This window comes from Opisthorchis viverrini, assembly GCF_000715545.1.
Source record: "Opisthorchis viverrini unplaced genomic scaffold opera_v5_106, whole genome shotgun sequence".
In the NCBI taxonomy this organism is placed as follows: Eukaryota; Metazoa; Platyhelminthes; class Trematoda; order Opisthorchiida; family Opisthorchiidae; genus Opisthorchis; species Opisthorchis viverrini.
The window spans coordinates 727,828-747,712 of record NW_008751768.1 but is presented as its reverse complement, the minus strand read 5'-3'; the positions used below and the strand labels follow the sequence as shown (position 1 = coordinate 747,712).

The 19,885-nt window shown below is 40.9% G+C and overlaps 1 protein-coding gene across 1 annotated transcript in view; it reads left to right on the top strand.

Moving 5' to 3' along the window:
* The window catches only part of T265_05759 (hypothetical protein), a gene marked incomplete at both ends in the record, with an annotated part of 29,490 nt that extends 23,006 nt beyond the window's left edge, over positions 1-6,484 (top strand). Inside the window, 2 exons of the mRNA XM_009170839.1 lie at positions 601-801; positions 6,049-6,484. Of these exons, the coding sequence (XP_009169103.1) occupies positions 601-801; positions 6,049-6,354 (507 nt within the window). The remainder of the gene's footprint in view (positions 1-600; positions 802-6,048) is intronic.
* Between the last annotated feature and the right edge of the window lie 13,401 nt (positions 6,485-19,885).

Here is a 19,885-nt window from a genome sequence, read left to right as displayed (position 1 = left end):
GCAAAGGGAACGGTGCAGTTTGTCGCAGATGACATGTTCAGCTGACATTGTACAGAGCCTCCAATTAACCTAATATATGTCTTTAAATGAATGCATTATTCAAAGCCAATTCCTCAAAATAAGCTTGTTTAGGAAACAATCTATGACCTTGAAAGAAAAACATGATTAACTAGTTCTAAACCTGAAAAGGTTCTAAAGGAATAGGAATAAGACCTTACAAGGACCAATTTCTTGAGCTCCCTGGGAAACAATATCTTATTTTAATCAACAAAGATTGGGACCCTTACTGTGTTCCATTCTCTCAGCTGAAGCCAACCGTTTTTCTCGATATAGGACGTCGTGTTACATAGGGATGCTCATATCCACTCCCTGCTCTAGTCAAGAATGTTTGTAACTGAGTTCTCGATAACTGGCTACAGGTTCGCTGTGGACCTTTGGTTTGATTCCAGGCTGATAACTTGATACTGATGTTGGTCCTAGGTGACCAGGTTCATGGGCTTTGTAACCATTTATATCGTTATTATTTTTCTTATTCCAGTAGACTATTAGGCTAATGCACATATTCTTAAGTTTATCATCGTTCATCACCATTGGTTTTAGCCAATCACACCAAGTTCCCAAGAATATAATCTCTTTTCCATTCACTCTGGACAGCTACCTAATGCCATTCTTGAGGCCAACGCGGGATTCAAACATGATCTTTCACTGAACTCGTGTACCAGGCAAAGTACTGAAGAGGAACTATCCTGGAGTGTAGACACAAGAATTTTGGTAGCTCCTCGACATTCAGCTTTTGCAGAGGTAAGATTTGATGTTATCTAAAAGGTCACATCATCAGTACAGTTAAAACACTATCTTATAGTCAGCAAAAGAGTATGTGCTCTGTGCTCTGTGCTCTGTTATTAAGGATACCAAGTAAATATTTGCTATCCAGAGAGAATTTAGTCCCTTTGCTCAAAAAGCCGCCTCAAGGTCTGGACCAAAGTAGAAGAATTTCCCGTTGCTCTAAAAAATTATGGATTCCAACGCATAATGAGTCCTATGAAGCCAGTGCTAGTGAATGCATTGTTTGCAAAGGCTTGCAAAAAGTGCCTTATTCGGTATTATCAACCTTTACAGAAATTTCAACCACTTGTGTAGAATTACCCTTTCATTGCTGTCTCTACATGCCATATTCTCTGTTCTTAATTTGTCATTGACAATTCTGTTCTGTTTCTGGCCGATCTTTATTCGCATATCGTTGACTGTTCTACGCAATTGTGCCAACTCGTTCGCGTTACACCTGAGCAAGTGAACCTTCCCGACCTACGTTCTGTCATTTACTCTTTAAATGCGACATCGCAAGAGTACCTGCTGACCTATAAGTAAAAACTCTTGCATCTTGATGTTGAGTGTTTCTGAAAAAATCCATCCATGTGCTATCAATATCAGGCCGAATAAGGTTGAAAATGCCTTCATGATGCGCTTCAGCTTCTTTGTAGATTCGCGTATGGAAACAAGTACACCATGGGACCAAAGTTTTTATAATAGAAACAGCTCAAGATTTGAGGTAATGAAGTTTACTTCAGTAGATGGCAACATTCAAACGGTTGTCGCAGACCGGACACTGAATGTCATCTAACAACTTTTACCATCACCAGGCAGTTTCAAAGTGGAGCAAAGCAATAGAGTTTCACTGATCAAAAGTGCCTGCCACTGGAATAAATAAAAAATTATGAGTATTGAAGAGAGGGAACAAATGATGAGTTTTTATACCATTTTATTTCACAATTCGTAAGTTGTGTAATGCGTAAAATGTACACAATCGTAATTAGGTGGCTCAGAAACTCCCCATGAGAGGAGAGAGGAATTGGCTGATGATGTTTGATGTACTTGATAGCCTGCGAAGACTAGTTGTGGGACCCTGTGCTATGTCTTTAATTTGATGATTGGACGATTTATATGAAAAGACCAGCGGTTCTGTCGACGCAAATGTGACCACTATTGATGCCGATGAACTATACAACTGCCAGAAATATAATGTTCTCGGCGTTCGATGACATGTAAAGTTCTGTCTTTGATTAGGATGTTCTCAGCCTAATTAAGTGATGTAAGACAGCAAACAACTCAGACTGTTAAAATACTGTTCTGAAATCCGGGCAGCTGGGGGTATAGTGAGTTCCAAACCAATATTTTCTAATAACACTGGACCACCATCCACCAATGTTTCCTATATGGGTTGTTTGGAATTTTAACTGATGCCAATGAGATGTTGTGATAATTTTTTCCTTTTTACTTTTGACGATTTTTTTGTTTTCTATAGTCAACGGTGTCTCCAAGCGAGACTTTTCAACTTCCTTAAACGTAGCCGTCTTTCTAGATACGCTAGGAAGTAGATCAGCTGATGACACCGCGTGCAGCACTCTATGGGAATGTTATGCCAATAGCATTCTTGTGGTCAATTCTGATAAAAACTTTTCAGTTTATTTCTAAATTTTTAAAATAGTAACAATCCAGTTTTATCGATACTTCATGAGAAGAAGTTCAGCAGGAAAATGACACTCCTATGTGTTCTACCAGAAACAAGCCTGTATGATCCATTGAAGTGAACTAATTGCCATACTGGTCTAATGACTACGAAGCACCATATTTCCCCAGCCTTTTGTCAGTTGCCTACAAATGTTGCTTTCAGAAGTGGTCGTATTTACCCAGCAACTGACACAGCCCATTCGAAGAGAGCACACTAAATGGCATCAAATTCCGTTTCTCCTAGAATGCGGCTACTCTCGTTAGTCATCAGTCCACCCGAAACGGTTGTGACACTTCCGTTGTTGGAACAGACCGGTGCTTCACACACTGAGGATCATTCAAGGGCTCAAAAAATGTCAGTCAATGTACCACAAACTTTGTTCGCAGCCTACCAGGCATGACTTAAAGGTGGTCATTCAAATGACATCATGCAATTTTTCACCACTCTCACGTGATAAGATCCTTTAAAATTGATCATCCACTAGAGCTACAAACTCCTAGAACAACTCAACCAGCTTTATGTACACTGAGGACGTTGACTCAAAACTTTCGCCCACCACGTTAGCGACCTCAACAAGGAGTTCTGTTTTGTTTTGTGAAGTTGCTTGAGTACCTAGACATAAGTGTAAATCATTAACCGGCCGTCTGATATAGCAGGAGGGGAACCGCTGAGTTTCACGTTTAATCGGATTTTTAGTGCACATAGTTTGTCGGGGGTTCCCCGGCCAGAATATTTATGTCGGTAGAGTTCAACACTGGATGCGATCCAGTCAAAACTCACGCAAGGGTAAAGCGGATAGATTAATATTTTCTGTCTCCAACGGTCAAGACTAAATACAAGAACTCACGGTGGTCAGATACTAGTGATGTGATAATTCCTGCAACGGAACAATTAAGTGGCTGTACTAGACGCGGAACGAACCGGGTGGTTTTGACTAATCTACGCGTAATCGTTACGTTGGAGAGCTCGTTTGAGGATGTGTTAGGACCGCTTGAACTGTAAATTGCAAACCCTTCAGAAGTCATTCACTTTGAATTGTTAATTAGTTCCAACATGGTGAATGGGCTCACAAAGTGGTCTTCCGTTTGTAGTCATGAAAACACTACTGTGGCTGCGCAAAAGAAGATTACGTTCCAACGTTTCACTGAACACAATTATCCTCTCTGGTCTCCTGTGAGATACTACTTGCTTGGCGTCATTCCACCCTTAATAATTATTCATTGTATCCTGTTGACCTGGCAGTTACCGGTTCTATTGAATGATGTACCAAATTCGGGTGAAGACAAGATATAAGTTTGCGTAAAAATTTTGTGCCCAGTAGTTTGAAACTCCATAGCCGAATTCTACAGAAGTGTTGTTTCCAGCGGTCTAGGAAAAGTTTTCCTTGCAAGATACGTTAGTGAAATTGTGACCACGTAAATCTACCAATCTGAAAATGAACACTGGCCCAATAACTAATTCTACTAAGAATAACTGCGCATGATTTCATAAGTTTTTCCCACTGATAGACGACCATTTCACAGTATTGAGGACGAATAAAAATACTGGTAGATTTTTGGAACCTTTTCGACAACCCACAACCGGCCGTATCATGTAGGCGCATTCTCTTAGATTTCATCAATCTTGTGTTCTGCTTGAACCGAAATCGCGCGAGGTTTGACTAATGCACTCACCTGCAAGCCGATTCGGTTTCCAGGGTAATCTTATGAGCCTCCCACGGAAACCAAATTTGTGTGCAGATAGGCGTATTTGCTGATAAATTTTCTGAAAAATGGGAAGTAATCAAATAAACCGATAGTTAACCTGAAGTAAAACTGCTAGTCCCGACAATCTGAGCTTGAGCGTCACAGAGATCTATTACCAGATGTACTAAATTTATATCAGGTGTATAACTTGGTTGTGTTGATCGATTGCCCCACCCATCAGGACTCCTCAGTCAGGTAGCGCCACAGAAGCCTGAAGCCTGCTGGACACTTTTGTTTTAGTTGTTGGTAGTTGCGAGAATTTAGAACGCACACTCACATGGCTCCCGTTTGAACAATCATCTTCTGTGCTGTAATCATTCTTGTGAGTCCACATCAAAACACTGGACTGGGGGGTTTGCTCTTATTACAGTTCATTAGAAGTGCATATCTCTGGCCTTTCGGGGTTCAAACATTCCACATACCACACGCGATGCAGGCGCGGTACCACCACTCCACTAGCAAAGTTCGGACCAGTCTTCATTTTCAAGTCCAAACAGGCGAACATGCTTGTGCTCATTTTTGCAACACAACGATCACAGCTATCGTTTCTTATCCTGATAAGCATTTGCATAATGACCCTAATATATAATAATATAATTTAATAATAATAAGTATACTATAATAAATAATAATACAAATCACCAACAACAGCCGCCGCTTTCAAGTACGCTTCTGAGGCAGACAAAATGGTTGGTTGTTAAATGTTTGAGTTTTTAGGGAGAATGATTGGAGTTTGTTGGCAACCATAAGCTTCCTTAGAACTATACTCAAATGTTTGTACGATTTTGAAAACAGAAACTACCGAGATTATGAAGTATTTGTTGCAAAATACCAATCGTAACTCCATCGTTCATGGTTTCGACAACCTGGTGCCCGTTTTACTGTTGCGAAATTCCTTCTTCCAGCAAGGACATCACTGCTGAAAGAATGTATTTACAAGAGGGGTTTTATCCAGTAATGCTTCATCAACCTTATATCGTACCGTTTAACGTGTCTCCAGCTGTGCACTGCCGGTTGACACTCCCCTATAGTGAATTATCTTCAGGTAGGCTGTATATTGCAGGAAAAATGACTTCATTTTGCAGGCGGCAGATGAGCACAAATTGTGAATTCCACGCATATATGTGTTCGGTTACACTACCTGACTAAGCGCAGTTACTTTATCACTGTTCAAAAGCTCGCGCAACCTAAATATATCGCCCGCCCCTCTGCGCGAGCATATTCATTTGAAATACGCACTGGGCATTTGAAAGAATGTTTAACCACAAATTTCAGCCGGTCGAGGTTAAGGTACCGGGATGACTGCGAAGTCTAGTTCTGTTAAGTGCAGTAACTGTGACTGAAACTCGCATCTTTTTGTTGAATGATCACAATGAATTTATGAAGACAAGGTAGTTGGCCGGTCAAGTTTGGGGAACTAAGATTATGTCAAAGTAAAAGGCTTAATCGACTTGTTTTCAAATGAGTAGGATAAATTAGCAGTTTTGATGATCAAACGCTGTGAATGAAATTCCTTCTAGAAGTAATATAGTTGGACCTACGAAATATTAGAAGCGTCTCGGTAGCGAACTCAGTTACCAGTCTTGACACAAAAGGAGATTCTATCAGAACTTAAGCAACTTCTTTCAAAGAAAGCAGAAAACCCCGTTTGGGCGCCAAGATGACGAAAGCTTCGTTTAGCACTGAAATTGGTTATGAAGACGCCCTTAAGTGGGCATTCTGGCAAGTTTCGTATGAGGTTATGCGTTCCATCATTTGGTTCAAACATCCGCTACTTTTCTTTTCGTTCAACAGGTAAAAGTGGCTGAGGAAGAGATTACAACACAGTTTCGCCTAACTTCTGTGCTACATGGCCGTATACGGGCTGTGTTTTACGACGCGGCGCACAATAATGCATTCATCAAATACGTCGAAGGCGACTTGGCTAGCATTATTGAAAAGGAGCTGTCTGACCGAGGATCCTTTTCACCGTCAAACTCACACGTTCGAATAGAAACCAAACCCAACGGATCCAAATTCTTAAAAATTGAAACTGTCGGGCGATGTAAATTTCGTTTTGGAGTACACCAAGAAGTCGAAGTAAACCAGAAAGGAACCTGATTTGCAACGAACGAACAAAAGTTTCCAGCGCCAAGGACAGATTATGTTGCATTTGAATTTATACTTAAATACCTCAAAAACTGACGAACATTGGCATACTCCGTGTAAAATTTTAATAATGAACTTTCTGCGCAAGAATAACGGGAGTTCTTTTGTTCACTTAAATTACCCTCGAGGTATGCCAAGTAATTTGCACGCTAAAAGAGAGCTTAATTATTTTAGGTAAACATGTCTCAATAATGAAAGTGGACATCACCCGTTTGTAATTTAATCTTATGAATGACCGGTTACAGACTACATACTTCACCAATTATCGGTAATCAACACCTGGATAAAAGTCAGTAGCTAACGACCAGTGTACTGACTCCGTTTTGTTTATTGTTTTACCCGATATTTTTCTTGGTTACTCGGTGAAAACAAATCAAGGCGATATTTAATCGCATTGGTCCGATCTCTAGTCACTCCGGTTAACCGCGATAAAATCGAGGTTCACTCGATGGATTACAATATTGTTTCTTTTCAGGCAGTCATTTTCGTACATGGTTGCCCGCGGAGCACAAAGAAGACAGAACGAGCAAAATTGAGGTGGTCTGTTTTTACCGAAAAACTATTTCAACTAGGATAAGGTTCTGCGTGCCAAGTCGCATAATGAATGCAAGCTTAACTTGAGGGACGTAAGTTCTTCAACCTACATCAAACAAGTACGGTCAGTGTTTGAAATGCTTCCGGATTTTTCCACATTTTTTGGAACTGTTCTGACTGAAAATCATCTAAACTGCACTTAGTAATCATTTCTGGGTTTTTCAGCTTGAAGTAATCCATCGCATGTATTTGGTGACTCTTCCCAACCATTTTAGAACTGTTCTATGGCTGAAACCTTGCTATCTCTTTCATTATCCTCAGTAGAAAAGTTTTTCCCTAACTTCCTGACGGATTCAAAAGCAAGCAGTCGTTCGAAGTGACTATGAGCAAGCTTGAAAGTTCTGGAGTGAACTACTCATCTATTGCTTTAATCCACGTCAGCCGGAGAGTAATCACAATCTCCTTAGTATGATAAGTTTAGGGACAAATACTACTATACTTCTGTCGGGTGCGTAAGTATGAGGACCTATTGTCCAGCGTCTCCTGATTTATTTAAAAAATGCTTCATGGTGTCGGATATAGCCAGACGTAATCATTTTTCTACGTGCGTTTGATTTTGAATCGTTTCTGATTATTTTGACATCAATAGAACTAAAAAAGACAAGCGGCAATACGGATGATTCCCTCGTTATTTTTCATGCAATGTTTATTCAGTATTCCAAATGGGCTTAGCTCAGTGATTTTCCTATTCTCACGGGCTAGTAATCTTGCAATTGTGAGAAAAACGGTTTCGAAAATCGAAGATAATGGGCGTAATGAGAACTCGTACTGAGCTTATAGGAGTCGAAAAATGTCTGGTGCTTACCCGGAAATAGTCCACTTATTTATCATTAGAAATAGTGACATAAATAACTATGTCGTTTAGTTCGCACGTTTGGTTTTGTAATAATCCTAGGACCTCTATGAGAACCTACTCATCTACTGGTTAGTTTGAAGTGGATTAGCTTATTAGAAAGTTGAATCATTTGTTGAGCAGAGCGACCAGGGCGGTATGAATCGATCAACCGAGAACGATTTTGCCTGAAAGGTAGCCTAACTCAGGTCTAATCTAATTTGCATAGACTGATCGATGGACCCAATAAGCAAATCCTCTCACGAATCGAACACAAGCTACTTTTAGGCAGTCATAAAGAAACGACCCGTTGCTATCGCATCGCCGCGTCAAAAAGACCGTTTATTGCACAGACAAAAGGGCTTATTTGGCCCGAAATTTTGAACTCGAGATCTGAATACAGGGATCCAAGTTAAAATTCTAAGAGTCAGTAAACTGTATGTGTGACCGACATCAGTTTGTATGGTTGTATCAAAAAGGTATTCACGCATTTTATGACCAAGTTATGTTAGTTTCTGGAAGTTAAGTATGTAGATATATTTCTACTAAATTCTTTTACTTGACTCTTCTTAAGTTTGTTATGTCAGCTATGAGTAGCAGTGAAGAGGATAAAATCATGTGGGAGCCGTATGAAAAGAGTAGTGTGATTAGTGTAGGCTTCGCTAAGGGCGCACTCTTTGGCAGAACACAATATTTCTACTAAATTCTTTTACTTGACTCTGCTTAAGTATGTTATGTCAGCCGTGAGTATCAGTGAAGAGGATAAAATCATGTGGAAGCCGTATGAAGAGAGTAGTGTGATTAGCGTAGGCTTGGCTAAGGGCGCACTCTTTGGCAGAACACAGAACTGAAACCCAAGAGACTAGGCTATCAACTGGGCTTTGGCAGGACAAAACTGGCAGTGGAAGTTTTCACTAACTTTTCTCAGTAGCACTGAAAGTCAGAATATGTTATTTTACCTCTGTAAAGCGTCTACCATTTTTCTCTATTACTCATGGATTTCGTCGTCCTTTCACAAGGTGCTTATGTATTGGTAGCTGTAAACTCAAGTCTCGGGTTTCCAGGTCGGATTACTCTATAATTTCTGTCAGTAGTTTAACTAGTTTGGGTATGAATAATCGACCAACTTTGTGTGACTCCAAACTACCATTTACTTAAAAATTTGTTTTTTCGTAGACAGGGGGTTAATTTTTCTGCATTTGTACATAAAAGATATTTTCCGGCCGTGCTAAATATCCTTAACTAATGAAAGTAGTGTGAGCTAAGTCGCAGGGTCACACACAGTTGTTTTCCACTTTGCGTAGTTCTTTTTAGTTGGTTATCCCATACCAACCAACGTGCGTTTTACTGTTCATAGAAAGGCCATTTAAATTTGTTTCACAGATACTTGAAGAGTATAAATTTTACCAACCCTACCCACACATTTTATTTGCATAAACAATCTGTAACAAAGGTTCTCCCCAAGGTTCTTCCAGGAGACGCGTAACCTCAATAGACAGAAGTTGACTACTGTTCTTTGCAGACAGTCTGCTGCAACCTAAATCAGTTTACTCGTCTCGATTTAACCCGGAGTATCGCGCACTTTTCTAGAGCGAAGAAGTTTGTAAGATTTTTACCTTTTTTAGTCATCACTGCATAGAGTAAACTTAGAGAAGCAGGTGTGGAAAATATCCTTCTTTCAGTACCATTCAGAATATCGCATTTTGATAAAAGTAAAAGGGCGACTTGGAATAACTGCTGAGGGTCACTCTCTGTCTCTCTGTCACTGTGTGTAGCATGTGTAGTTAGCATGCACCATTAGGTTAACTGCAGTCTATCAACGTATCGTTCTTGCTCCAACTGTGATTGCTGTTCGGAGGCCAGTGTTTACAACGAACTCAACTGGCTGGTACCTCACCAATTTCAGGAAAATAAGCGGAACGACAATGAAAGGAAATACAGTACTGTGTGAGTCGTTAGGAACAGTAAATATCTACTGGGTCCATTAGTTAGTTTCATTGAACTCAAGAACAATGTTTCACGTACGTTTCCCAGTAGGACTCAGAATTGATCCGTATGCCACACGGTTCCGCTTCTGTAAAAACAATCATATTTGTTGAGCAAACACGGTTAGAAGCAGATAAATGGTGGACACACAATACCCAGCTAGGCCGGCCGTCGCAGATTGGAAATGGTATACGTTTGTGTGTGCGCGCGCGCGTCCGTAGCGACAAAATTTGTCAGAACACCGGAAAAAACGATACTGTCGTGTGGACGAAGCTATGGGTATGTTGGGATTTAGTCAACAACTGTGTCAGGCTAAACCAACATTTAGTCTACCCATGGGAATGTTGGTAGCAGAGATGTACGGGACTTACATTGAATTTGACGGGGTAGACTAAATAACAGGTAACATAGATTCCATCGATTAGATTTCTGCTGCAATGGACAGCCTATATTTGGACGAAGCTAAACTCGAAGTAAACTGACGTGAAATATGGTCATTTGAAGCAACATTATAAGTCTCCTGGTCTAATGATGCTTAGAGTCCCGCCGATACACAACAAGGCTATTTTGACATAACTTAGTAATGAAGTAATCATTTATTCACAATTTGAGATTGCTTCAATATGAAAGTCGAACAAATCCCTGATTATAGTTATTCTGCAAATGAGCCTGTAGCACAAAGACTGTTTCAGAATTCACTTAGCCTAAAAGTAATTTTCGTTCTTCCTTTGGACTTCGTTCTTTGCCAATCTAGCAGGCTTACTGTCCGAGATTAAATCAAGACCAAGTCGCTGCAAACTGCCTAAACGTTAAGTAAGTCAATAACTTGCAGTTTGAGGTGGCATCGTAAGAGGAGAACGATTTTGTTATCCAGTTATGCTTTAAACTTCGAAAAGTTAGTGAAGTGATGGGCCTCAGATGCAACATAATCGGTAGCTTGCTATCCCTGGGTTATATTCCACCACATAACTGTCCATGAATGGCTGGCATTCGAGTCACATTTATCGGCCAAAAGTGCGCTCAATACTTTACGTCTGTGCATAGTGGGAGAGCCACTTTCATGATGTTGTAGGTTATTCCTGATGATATCTAGTAGACGAAAGCATAAACATGCATTTGGATATAACTAGGTTGATCCACTGGGCATACGACACCCGTCTCGATACCTTCCAATCTAAAAGAATGAAAGTGAAAAATCATATGAGTTGCCAATTTTCCATCGTCGACCCATCACTGTTTTACCCCAGAGCATTTCTATTGATGGTCTTCGCACAAACCAAATCCTTTAGTTTTGCACAGTTATAAAAAAAGCGGTGACATAAATTAATCATGGTTGAAGACGGTAAACATCATTATGACTCTGACAGTCATCCGTCAAAAACTGCTGCGGGCCTATTATTATTTCAACGTTAATTCACAAAACTAAATTCTCAATGAAACCATTAAATTGCTCTTGAAACCTCCATGTCTTCTGGTTCCTAAAAAGATTAATTATTTTTCCAAAGGAAAAGTAATGTATTACCTTCAAGGTTGGAAAACCGGAGGAAACCATGTTGTACTGGAAGGGTGCCCTCTGTGCAGCTAGATAGGGTTTGGCGGCAGGCTCTTGCTACACAGAACCACCTGCCGGTTACACTGGCAAAAAAGCAGCCTTGATGTACATTTTGTAACTTTCAGGTATTTGTTCACAAAAACCTTCAAAAACATAGGCGGGCACCTCAATGAAATTATTTTCCCCTTTTATATACTTTATGGCTTGCATCATATCAGCTAAAGTAAGATACCTACTCTGTACTGAATGGAAAATAACACTTGGAGATGGCTTTGTTACCTGATTACAGAGATCCTGGCCGCCGATTTTTTTTCAGCATTTGGTAAACACTGTCCTTAGATAACCATGGATGGGCAAGTAAATGGCATTAAATCGAAGATATCTCATGGTTGATTTCATATCCGTGATGGTTATCAGTTATAAGTAGTCTCTGTTCTACTTGTTCGCTAAGTGTAAGATGTTTCTTTTGCTTCCCAGAGAGCATTGAGCCTCTTATCCGCATATTCATAAACGCCGTTGAATAAAGAATTATAGATATGGGGCTACCCAACCACAAAGAACCAAATTTATCCCCTACCATCTACGATTTGAAAATACCATCGACCAATATTTATATAATTTTTGGAAGCTACTTGCTAGCCAATCAGTAGAGCTCACCACAGCAATGGAACTCTGATCTTAATTATGCTCTCAAAAACAGTGATTAGTTTTGGTCAATACCGCAGTTTAAAACAAGCGGCGACTTTTAACAAAGGTTGAGAGACTCAGGGCCAATCAGACAGTGGGCTATTCATGAGCGAGCCAATTTGAACATCCAATAAAGCGTGCAAGGTGATTTGAAGGGTGCTGTTTCCATGCTTTTGCATTATTCCCTGGAGTAAAGTTAGTCTTTCCCATCAATTCTCGGAAGGTAGCAATAAGTTTCCAGGTTAAGAAAGTAAATAAAAGGCATATTTCTCAAGTAAGATTGCTGTCACCTGAAGATTGAAGGCTGCACCGAAAGTCTTAGAAAAGCTACGGCTGTTGAGAAAACGAAACCAGATGTGCAAGGTATGCCCACATCAATGCGCCAAGACTATTCACCTGGCGACTTTCTATATCTATGTTGACATGTGACATTCCTTAGCATATCAATGCATTATGGTGCGGTATCTGTAGCGATCAAGCCAGCATTTGGTGGATCGCTCATTTAACGTAATTTTGTATATCAGCAGCTTGACTACTGCTATCCTATATCTTGATGCGCCACGTTACTGTCAGCAGTTACAGCAGACCCCGGAGACGGTTAAACAGATCACAGATAACGTTTAAGATAAAACTGATTTTCACATCTCCACTACAATTTTCCGGTCGGATGTTCTCGTCAGTGATTCATTCCTAGACAGATGGCCAACAACTTCTTGCTTCGTTCATTGTGTGTGACAGTCTCAGCTTACAGGTGAAGCACGTAAGCACTAATCAGTAAATCTTGTTTTGACAGCGTCACATGTATGTACACTGCATTTAGCGAAAGTCCGTTAAGGAACATGACGAGTCTCATAGCTATAGATTCAAAGTCATGATGTCTGCTGTGACACCGGCAGGAAATCAATATTTTCAAGTACAAGCTATGATAGAGGGCAGGTTACATTGATAGTTCTCCCATAGCTGATTGGCGTTCGTTCGTTCTTACGGACAGTTTAGGACTACCGACTATCGTCACCAATGCACAAAATACCCAAGAAATGTCAGGTGGCTAATTAGAATGAGTAAAACGGAGAAGTCAAAATGGCGAAATGGAGAAAAACTCAAAGGAATTCATTCATTCGTAGGCTTGATCTTAGGCTGCTTGTTGCAGCGTACCCTGCGAAGCAAATTTTACTTCCATCGAACCTATCTGGCAGTCTGCAATATCATACAGCCACAGTCACTTAAACCTGCATATCAGTGCCTGTTTGTTTCACAACCAGGGAGATTTACCATATAATTCATTCATTCGTAGGCTTGATCTTAGGCTGCTTGTTGCAGCGTACCCTGCGAAGTAAATTTTACTTCCATCGAACCTATCTGGTAGTCTCCAATATCATACAGCCACAGTCAATTAAACCTGCATGTCAGTGCCTGTTTTATTTCACCACCAAGCAGAGAAGTTTACCATATCTGATACATCAGGATGCACATCCATGTCGGACGAAGAATTCAGCAGACTGACTGCAATATCTGTCTGATCTAGTAAATATATAAGCTGAAAATCCCATAGACTGGGATCGCTCTCGGAATCCCATCACAATGGTCACCTTTGTCGGAAAACCCTTAGTTGGAGGCCTGAAGAACCAATAGAATACACAGTTAACAGCCAATTGATTTTTTAATGAAATACTGACGCAACTGTTAGGCCTGTCTACGTATTATATTAGTATCGGCAATTGATCCCGTTTGAAGCATAATTCTCGCACATTGCAAAATAAACATAAAATGCAACAAGAGGCCTGAATGCTAAATTTGCCCTCAATGACCCTGTTGATTTCAACGAGTATCCCGCAGATTTTTAGGACCCTAAACTCCTATTGCTGTCACTTGTTATTCACTGAGTGATTGGTGCACCTGAGACCCAACATCAGTCAAGGAAGGTAGCAAAGCATGAATCACGTGACAAAACGTTGTGACCATTTAGTCAATTGCTATGCTCCTATAGTTGAATGTGATCCAGAGATGAGAGGAACAACTTCCACCTTGCGGTCATGTGTGCCAATAAAATGCACTGACAGTGTCCAAATAGTTTAACCTGAACTTAATTGCCTTCAATTTAAAAGTCTCTAACATCCGGTTAACCAGAATTAATAGATCTGTTTGTAAGCTACTCGATCGCGTGTTAACCACAAACTGTTTATCATTTTTATCCTAAATCGACAGGAATTCTCGTACAAACAACCTCCACTGATAGAATCAGATGCACCCCTAACATCTTGAACCAGATTTGTGCTGGCCTTATCTGCAACGTCGATTGCACATTTCCCAGTTTGGCGAACCTCGGTTTCAACGGTAATGTCAAAAGTGCTGGTTATGCGCCATGTGGTTTATTATGAGGAACCATCGAGCTGAGTGCGATGGCTAATTTATGAGTTCCGAGCTCAAAAAAGCGAACGAATCTGATCCCGGTCATGACGCACATAAGTGTTGTAAGAGCCCCTACTGTGTTCTTTGTAGAGCTTGATAGTGGGAAACATGTAATCCACCTTGCTATGCCCACCTGATAATTAACTAACAAAGTGAAGTAGTTAGCGTGTCGCATTACTCAGGTTCAACTGGTACGCTGTGAAGTCAACGTTTTCAGCTTACAAATAGGTGAATTGTTAACTCTCGAGTATTTCGTACGGAGCGAGGAAAACTCATTCAACCAAGCGATTTCCTGATGAAGTCAACTAAGCCCGTTTTCCCATTCGTTACTCACATCACTCGGATCGGCGAATTTTAAGAGTAATACAATAGAACTGATGGCAATGTGGGAAGTCTTTGCAATTTTAATGGAGATGTCGTCTTGTAAATAAAGCCGTTCAATGCTGAAAAGTGCTTTTTGGTTTATCAACGCAGATTGGTTTCACTTAAGGGATGAAATATCGCTTGATATTAGTGGTTGTTGTTCAAGAGTAATTATACGCAGCTTTAGCATCCCACATTGGACCAATCAGGGAGTACTGTTTAGCGATGTATCATCGAATTTTATAACACTTATGCCATAATTATATCCTGCGCAGTGGTTGGAGTTGTTCCGGTGACTGTGTTGTCACTTCAGAGACGATTACTATGTCAACTTTTAGCATGGATTTGTTGTTCGAAATGTATCGAAGTCTAAAAGACCACACACTGCACCGCGGTTTACCAGGTCGCGTTATTGATTTCCTTCTCATGTATGCTGTACAGAATTTGGTTACTTTTTAATGGGTAAGGAATTTTCAACTCACGAACCAAGGCCAAATCAAATAAATTATTGTCACTGCTTACTTCAACTTATGATTCCGGCACTGCGAAGTGAACGTGATTAGCAGTTCCTTGAGATACTTATAAGTACTTGCATTGAGACGACTGATTGCTAACTCAAAAAAATCTGTTGCCCCTGAACTTGACTTACGTTCACTGCCTGGGAAACTTACGATGCACTTCAGCGCTTGTACCATTCTTAGGTTATCCGATACTTAACGATAAGCCCAACTGCTTTATTATTTGGAATGTGCAACTCATGTAAATTATTTGGAATCTGGTATCCTTAATATCCCCGTATTTTCAGGAGGTAATACCTCACCGGCAGGAGCCTTCCACTTGGCCGCATTTCAACGTTCCTTGGGTAACAGGTTGGGGCGTCCAATTAACCACTGTTCGTGCTTCATTGTCACATCTCTCTACTTTAGGGGTTTTGTTGGCCCCTCATCAGTCTTCATCAAATTTGTTTTGAATATTATTTGAGATCACTTTGAATTTTGAACTCAGTAATAGACAGCTGGTCGACTAGTGGGCTGACTGGTCCTTTCAAATGACCATTGAGTTAAAGTGTGCATTCGGACAAAGTGAACAACCTTATCATCAAAATAACTTCCTTCTGTCGCGCGGGTGCCCTATGTACTCAGGTTTCACCCGAGCTGAGGCCACAGCGTGCTACAATTTCGACACACCGGCTGAATGATTCAGTACGGTCTCTAAAATTTCTTTCGTGTGCTTACATGGAAACGCACATGGCAGTTCTGTGTGAAAACCACAATGTTTTGATAATCACTTGGCTACATAGTCTGGAAGACGCCACCATTGGTTGGTTCTGGGTTGCAGACCACGGGTCGATATAAAAATATTTCCACTAAGAATTGATATAAAATCATTAGCATCATCCAACAGGTGTAGGATTCACGTGTTTGAATGCTGTTTATTGATTATTGCTTATGATAAGTTACCAATTACAAAATACTTGAGAATGCGATTACCATGCATAAGACAGGGCAAACTCAGTGTATGGTCCAATCGTCCCGGTCTTCCAATGGAATCGATGCACTCAAAAGTGTGCTGAAAAGTACTTACCGCAGTAGGGACACGTTTAGATACCAAGGGACTCTCAAAACCACTAAATGCTTGATCGCTCTCAGAAGTGTACCTCTAAGGGGATCGCTGCAGATACGTTGTATGGATCTGTCATCTTCCACCGGATATAATACAACGGTGTCCGGAACAGAACAGTGCGATACTATAGATGGTTAATTTCGTCAGCTGAAGAAATCTAACACTAATGGTTCACTGTTCGCATAAAGTGGTCGTCATCGTGCTCAGTTATTCAGAGCTTTTGGCGGGTCAGGTCCATACCAACTTCTTTTCAGAGGTTTGGTAAACAACCGGTGGATTTATTGCTGGCCGACGTTTTGCTTTTGACACAAAAGCTTCGTCAGGCCAAGTGAGTAAGTAAGTAGGTTGCTTGGGTTTTAGGGCAATCAGGGAACCAATCCGTGAGATTCCTTATGGCTAGTAACTTGATCATTGCTGAGTGTTCAGTTTGATGTTCCTGTTTGTTGGTTAGTGGGGATGACTAAGATTTACGATAGATTGGTTAGTGGAGGGTGGGTGATTTGTCTTCATGATAAACCTGGATTTTTCGTCCTTGCTTTTTCAGGCTCGGACACCTTAATGGAAACTTCCTCTTGGGGTTGTTCAGAAATTTCGTTCACCTGTGCTGGGACAACTGGTTTGGGGATGGGGGTGAGGTGGTTAGTTGGATCTAACTCTACTTGGATTTTGTACTTTTTAGACCCAGACCATTTCGCTGATAACTGCACACCACCTCGTGTCATCTCGGTTGATCTAAGACCACCCTCCACACGTTTGCAAGTTCTACCCCTTGTATTCTATTCACGCTGGGATGCTTGGCGATTTCCACCGCCTCGGCCACCAGTCGCTGTGCTGTGAAACTTAAACCCCGTTTCAGGATGTCCACGTTCTCTAAATCTATCCTATGCCCAGTGTCTAGTGAATGCCCTGTCATTGCTGAATCTTTGGCTATCGCCTAGTGTCCATCTACGTTTCTCGGTGGGCTGTTAATGGAACACTTATGCTCACCGAGTCTGTTGTGCAATTCCGTGGCTGTCTGACCTATGTAAACCTCCGTACAGTCGTTATATTTTACTTTGTATACACAGTTTCTAGTCCTGTCAACCGGAATGCGATCTTCCAAATGCACTAACACCGAGCATAAAATCTTCCCCCTCTGGAAAGCTACTCTAATGTTAGCCGTTCTAATGACTTCAGATGTCCCTGTTTTGTATGGAATAACCGCTGTTCCGATCCACTCCTTGTTGGGCCTTGGTGTTGGCACCAATACCCGTCTTAGTTGCCGCTTAATTGAACCCACTGGGCATCCGCTGTCTTTAAGTCGCTTTTTTACCTCAAGTTGTGTTGTTTTTAGGTCGACCGCCTCTGTGCACAGTGCTCTCACTCTCCTAAACATCGTTGAAACTATACTAGCATATACTGCTCCCGGATGTGCTGAGGAGTAGTTTAAGATCGCGCCGCTATCTGTTAATTTCCGGTAAACAATGGCTTTTAATTTCCCATGCTAAAATTAATGTGAGGGTCCAAAGTGTTCAGATATTGGAAGAATTCGTTTACGTTATCCCGATTTATCACAACGAACGCGTCATCTACGCAACGCCATAAAACCCTTGGTGGGCACTCGAATCCGTTTAGGGCTTTTTGCTCAAAGTCTTCCGTGTACATGTTAGCAATAATCGGGGATACTGATGAACCCATCGCTAGACCTTGTTCTTGAGAGTGTACAATTGAGTCGAAAACAAAATGACTGAGGTTTAGGCATACATTTATACCTTCAACTATCTTGTCTACGAAGAGTTGCGTTCGTTCTTGCAGCATTGTGTCTGTCGGTAAAACCTTCTCGCTACTTCCACAGCGTCCGCTTTAAGCACATTAATATACGTCGAGTTGACACTAAAACTAACCAGAACTTCGTTCTAGCTCCAACGGAAATCTAACTACTTCTTTTAGCAAAGTTATACGAATATTTAATGTGTGTGGTTGACTTGTCAGCAAGTGGTTTGGGGGTACCTGCTAGAAATCTGGCCAGCTCATGTGGCCTACGTTTAACTCCATAGAATTGTACGGTTAGAATGGATATATATATATATATATATATATATATATACTTATCATGGGACATTGGTGCCATCTGTTATATCCTTCAAGCTTTACCTGAAAATGGCAAGTAACGCTGGAGGCGTAATTGATAGGCTAACGGTATTCCATTAAGTTTGCGGCCAATGATTTTGCCGCCTAATTAAACCCACTGGGCACCCGCTATCTTGAAGTCGCTTTTTTACCTCAAGCTGTACTTCTCTTCGGTCGACCTCCTCTGTACACAGTACTCTCACTCTCCTAAAAATCGCTGAGGCTATGCAAGCATATACTGCTTATGGATGTGCAGAGGAGTAGTTTAAGATCGCACCGCTATCTGTTGATCTCCGGTAAATAGTGGTCTTAAGTTTAATACCGACTTCTGTTGGTTGTGTATTGTTATATGTTCCGATACTATAGGTCTGTCGAAGTAACATACCGTCTCATTTTGTGAGCATGGATTGTAATACAGGCCCGTTTGTTTTCATACATCGTGTGCCTATTTGTAGCTGAGTTCAGCTTGGGTTCGCAGTACACAAACCCCTTGGGTGAACTCTTGGTGATCATGAGCTGGCAAGGCGCTGTTGAATTATTGTGCTCCCAGAAAGTTCCGACGGTGAATGATTAGCTAACCAGAATATGTTTCACCTAGTGACTTCCAGCAGTTAGTAACCAAGCTTTGGAAAACTGAGACCTTTCTAACCTAAGTGTTATTTTGAGAGTGCACGGTTTTGGTTTTTCATGGAACTGAAAATACGTACATGTATGGTAACTATCCCTCTAGGATAACCCGTTCCTTTCACTCATGTTGTAACTCGAATAAATCGCCCAACGGATTAAAAGATATAGCGTTACCATTATTAAAATTAAGGATGGTTATACGTCCACGTGTCTATGTTTGGATTGTAGCAGGCTTTCGCGTCATTTAGGAATGATCTTGATTATTAAAAACTTAACGAATTTTAGAGCAGCTTGCAATATCAAAAGTAGTATTTCTAATGGACTTGCAAGACTTTAAAAATGCAATGTTGAATTTTGGTGAGGTATCTTGGTTACTAAATGCTACATGAATTAAAAGCATCTATCGCATGTGCCGAATTTGGTTCTCCCCTTGATGATTTCTAGATGCCTATCGAAGGCCTCTGCACGTCCGCCCACCGATCGTGCTCCCTCAGTTACGACAGCTCCAAGGACTTGCGTGCAGCACCATACTCTGCTCAGGGAAAACCGTCTGTGGCTTCCTGTCCTGCACAGGGTTTCCGTAGTTTGATCACTGTTGAGTGGCACATCAAGATTGTACTCCAGCCATGCATAACCTATACATAATGGGTATATATATATGTATATATATATATATATATGTATATATATAGTAAACATTC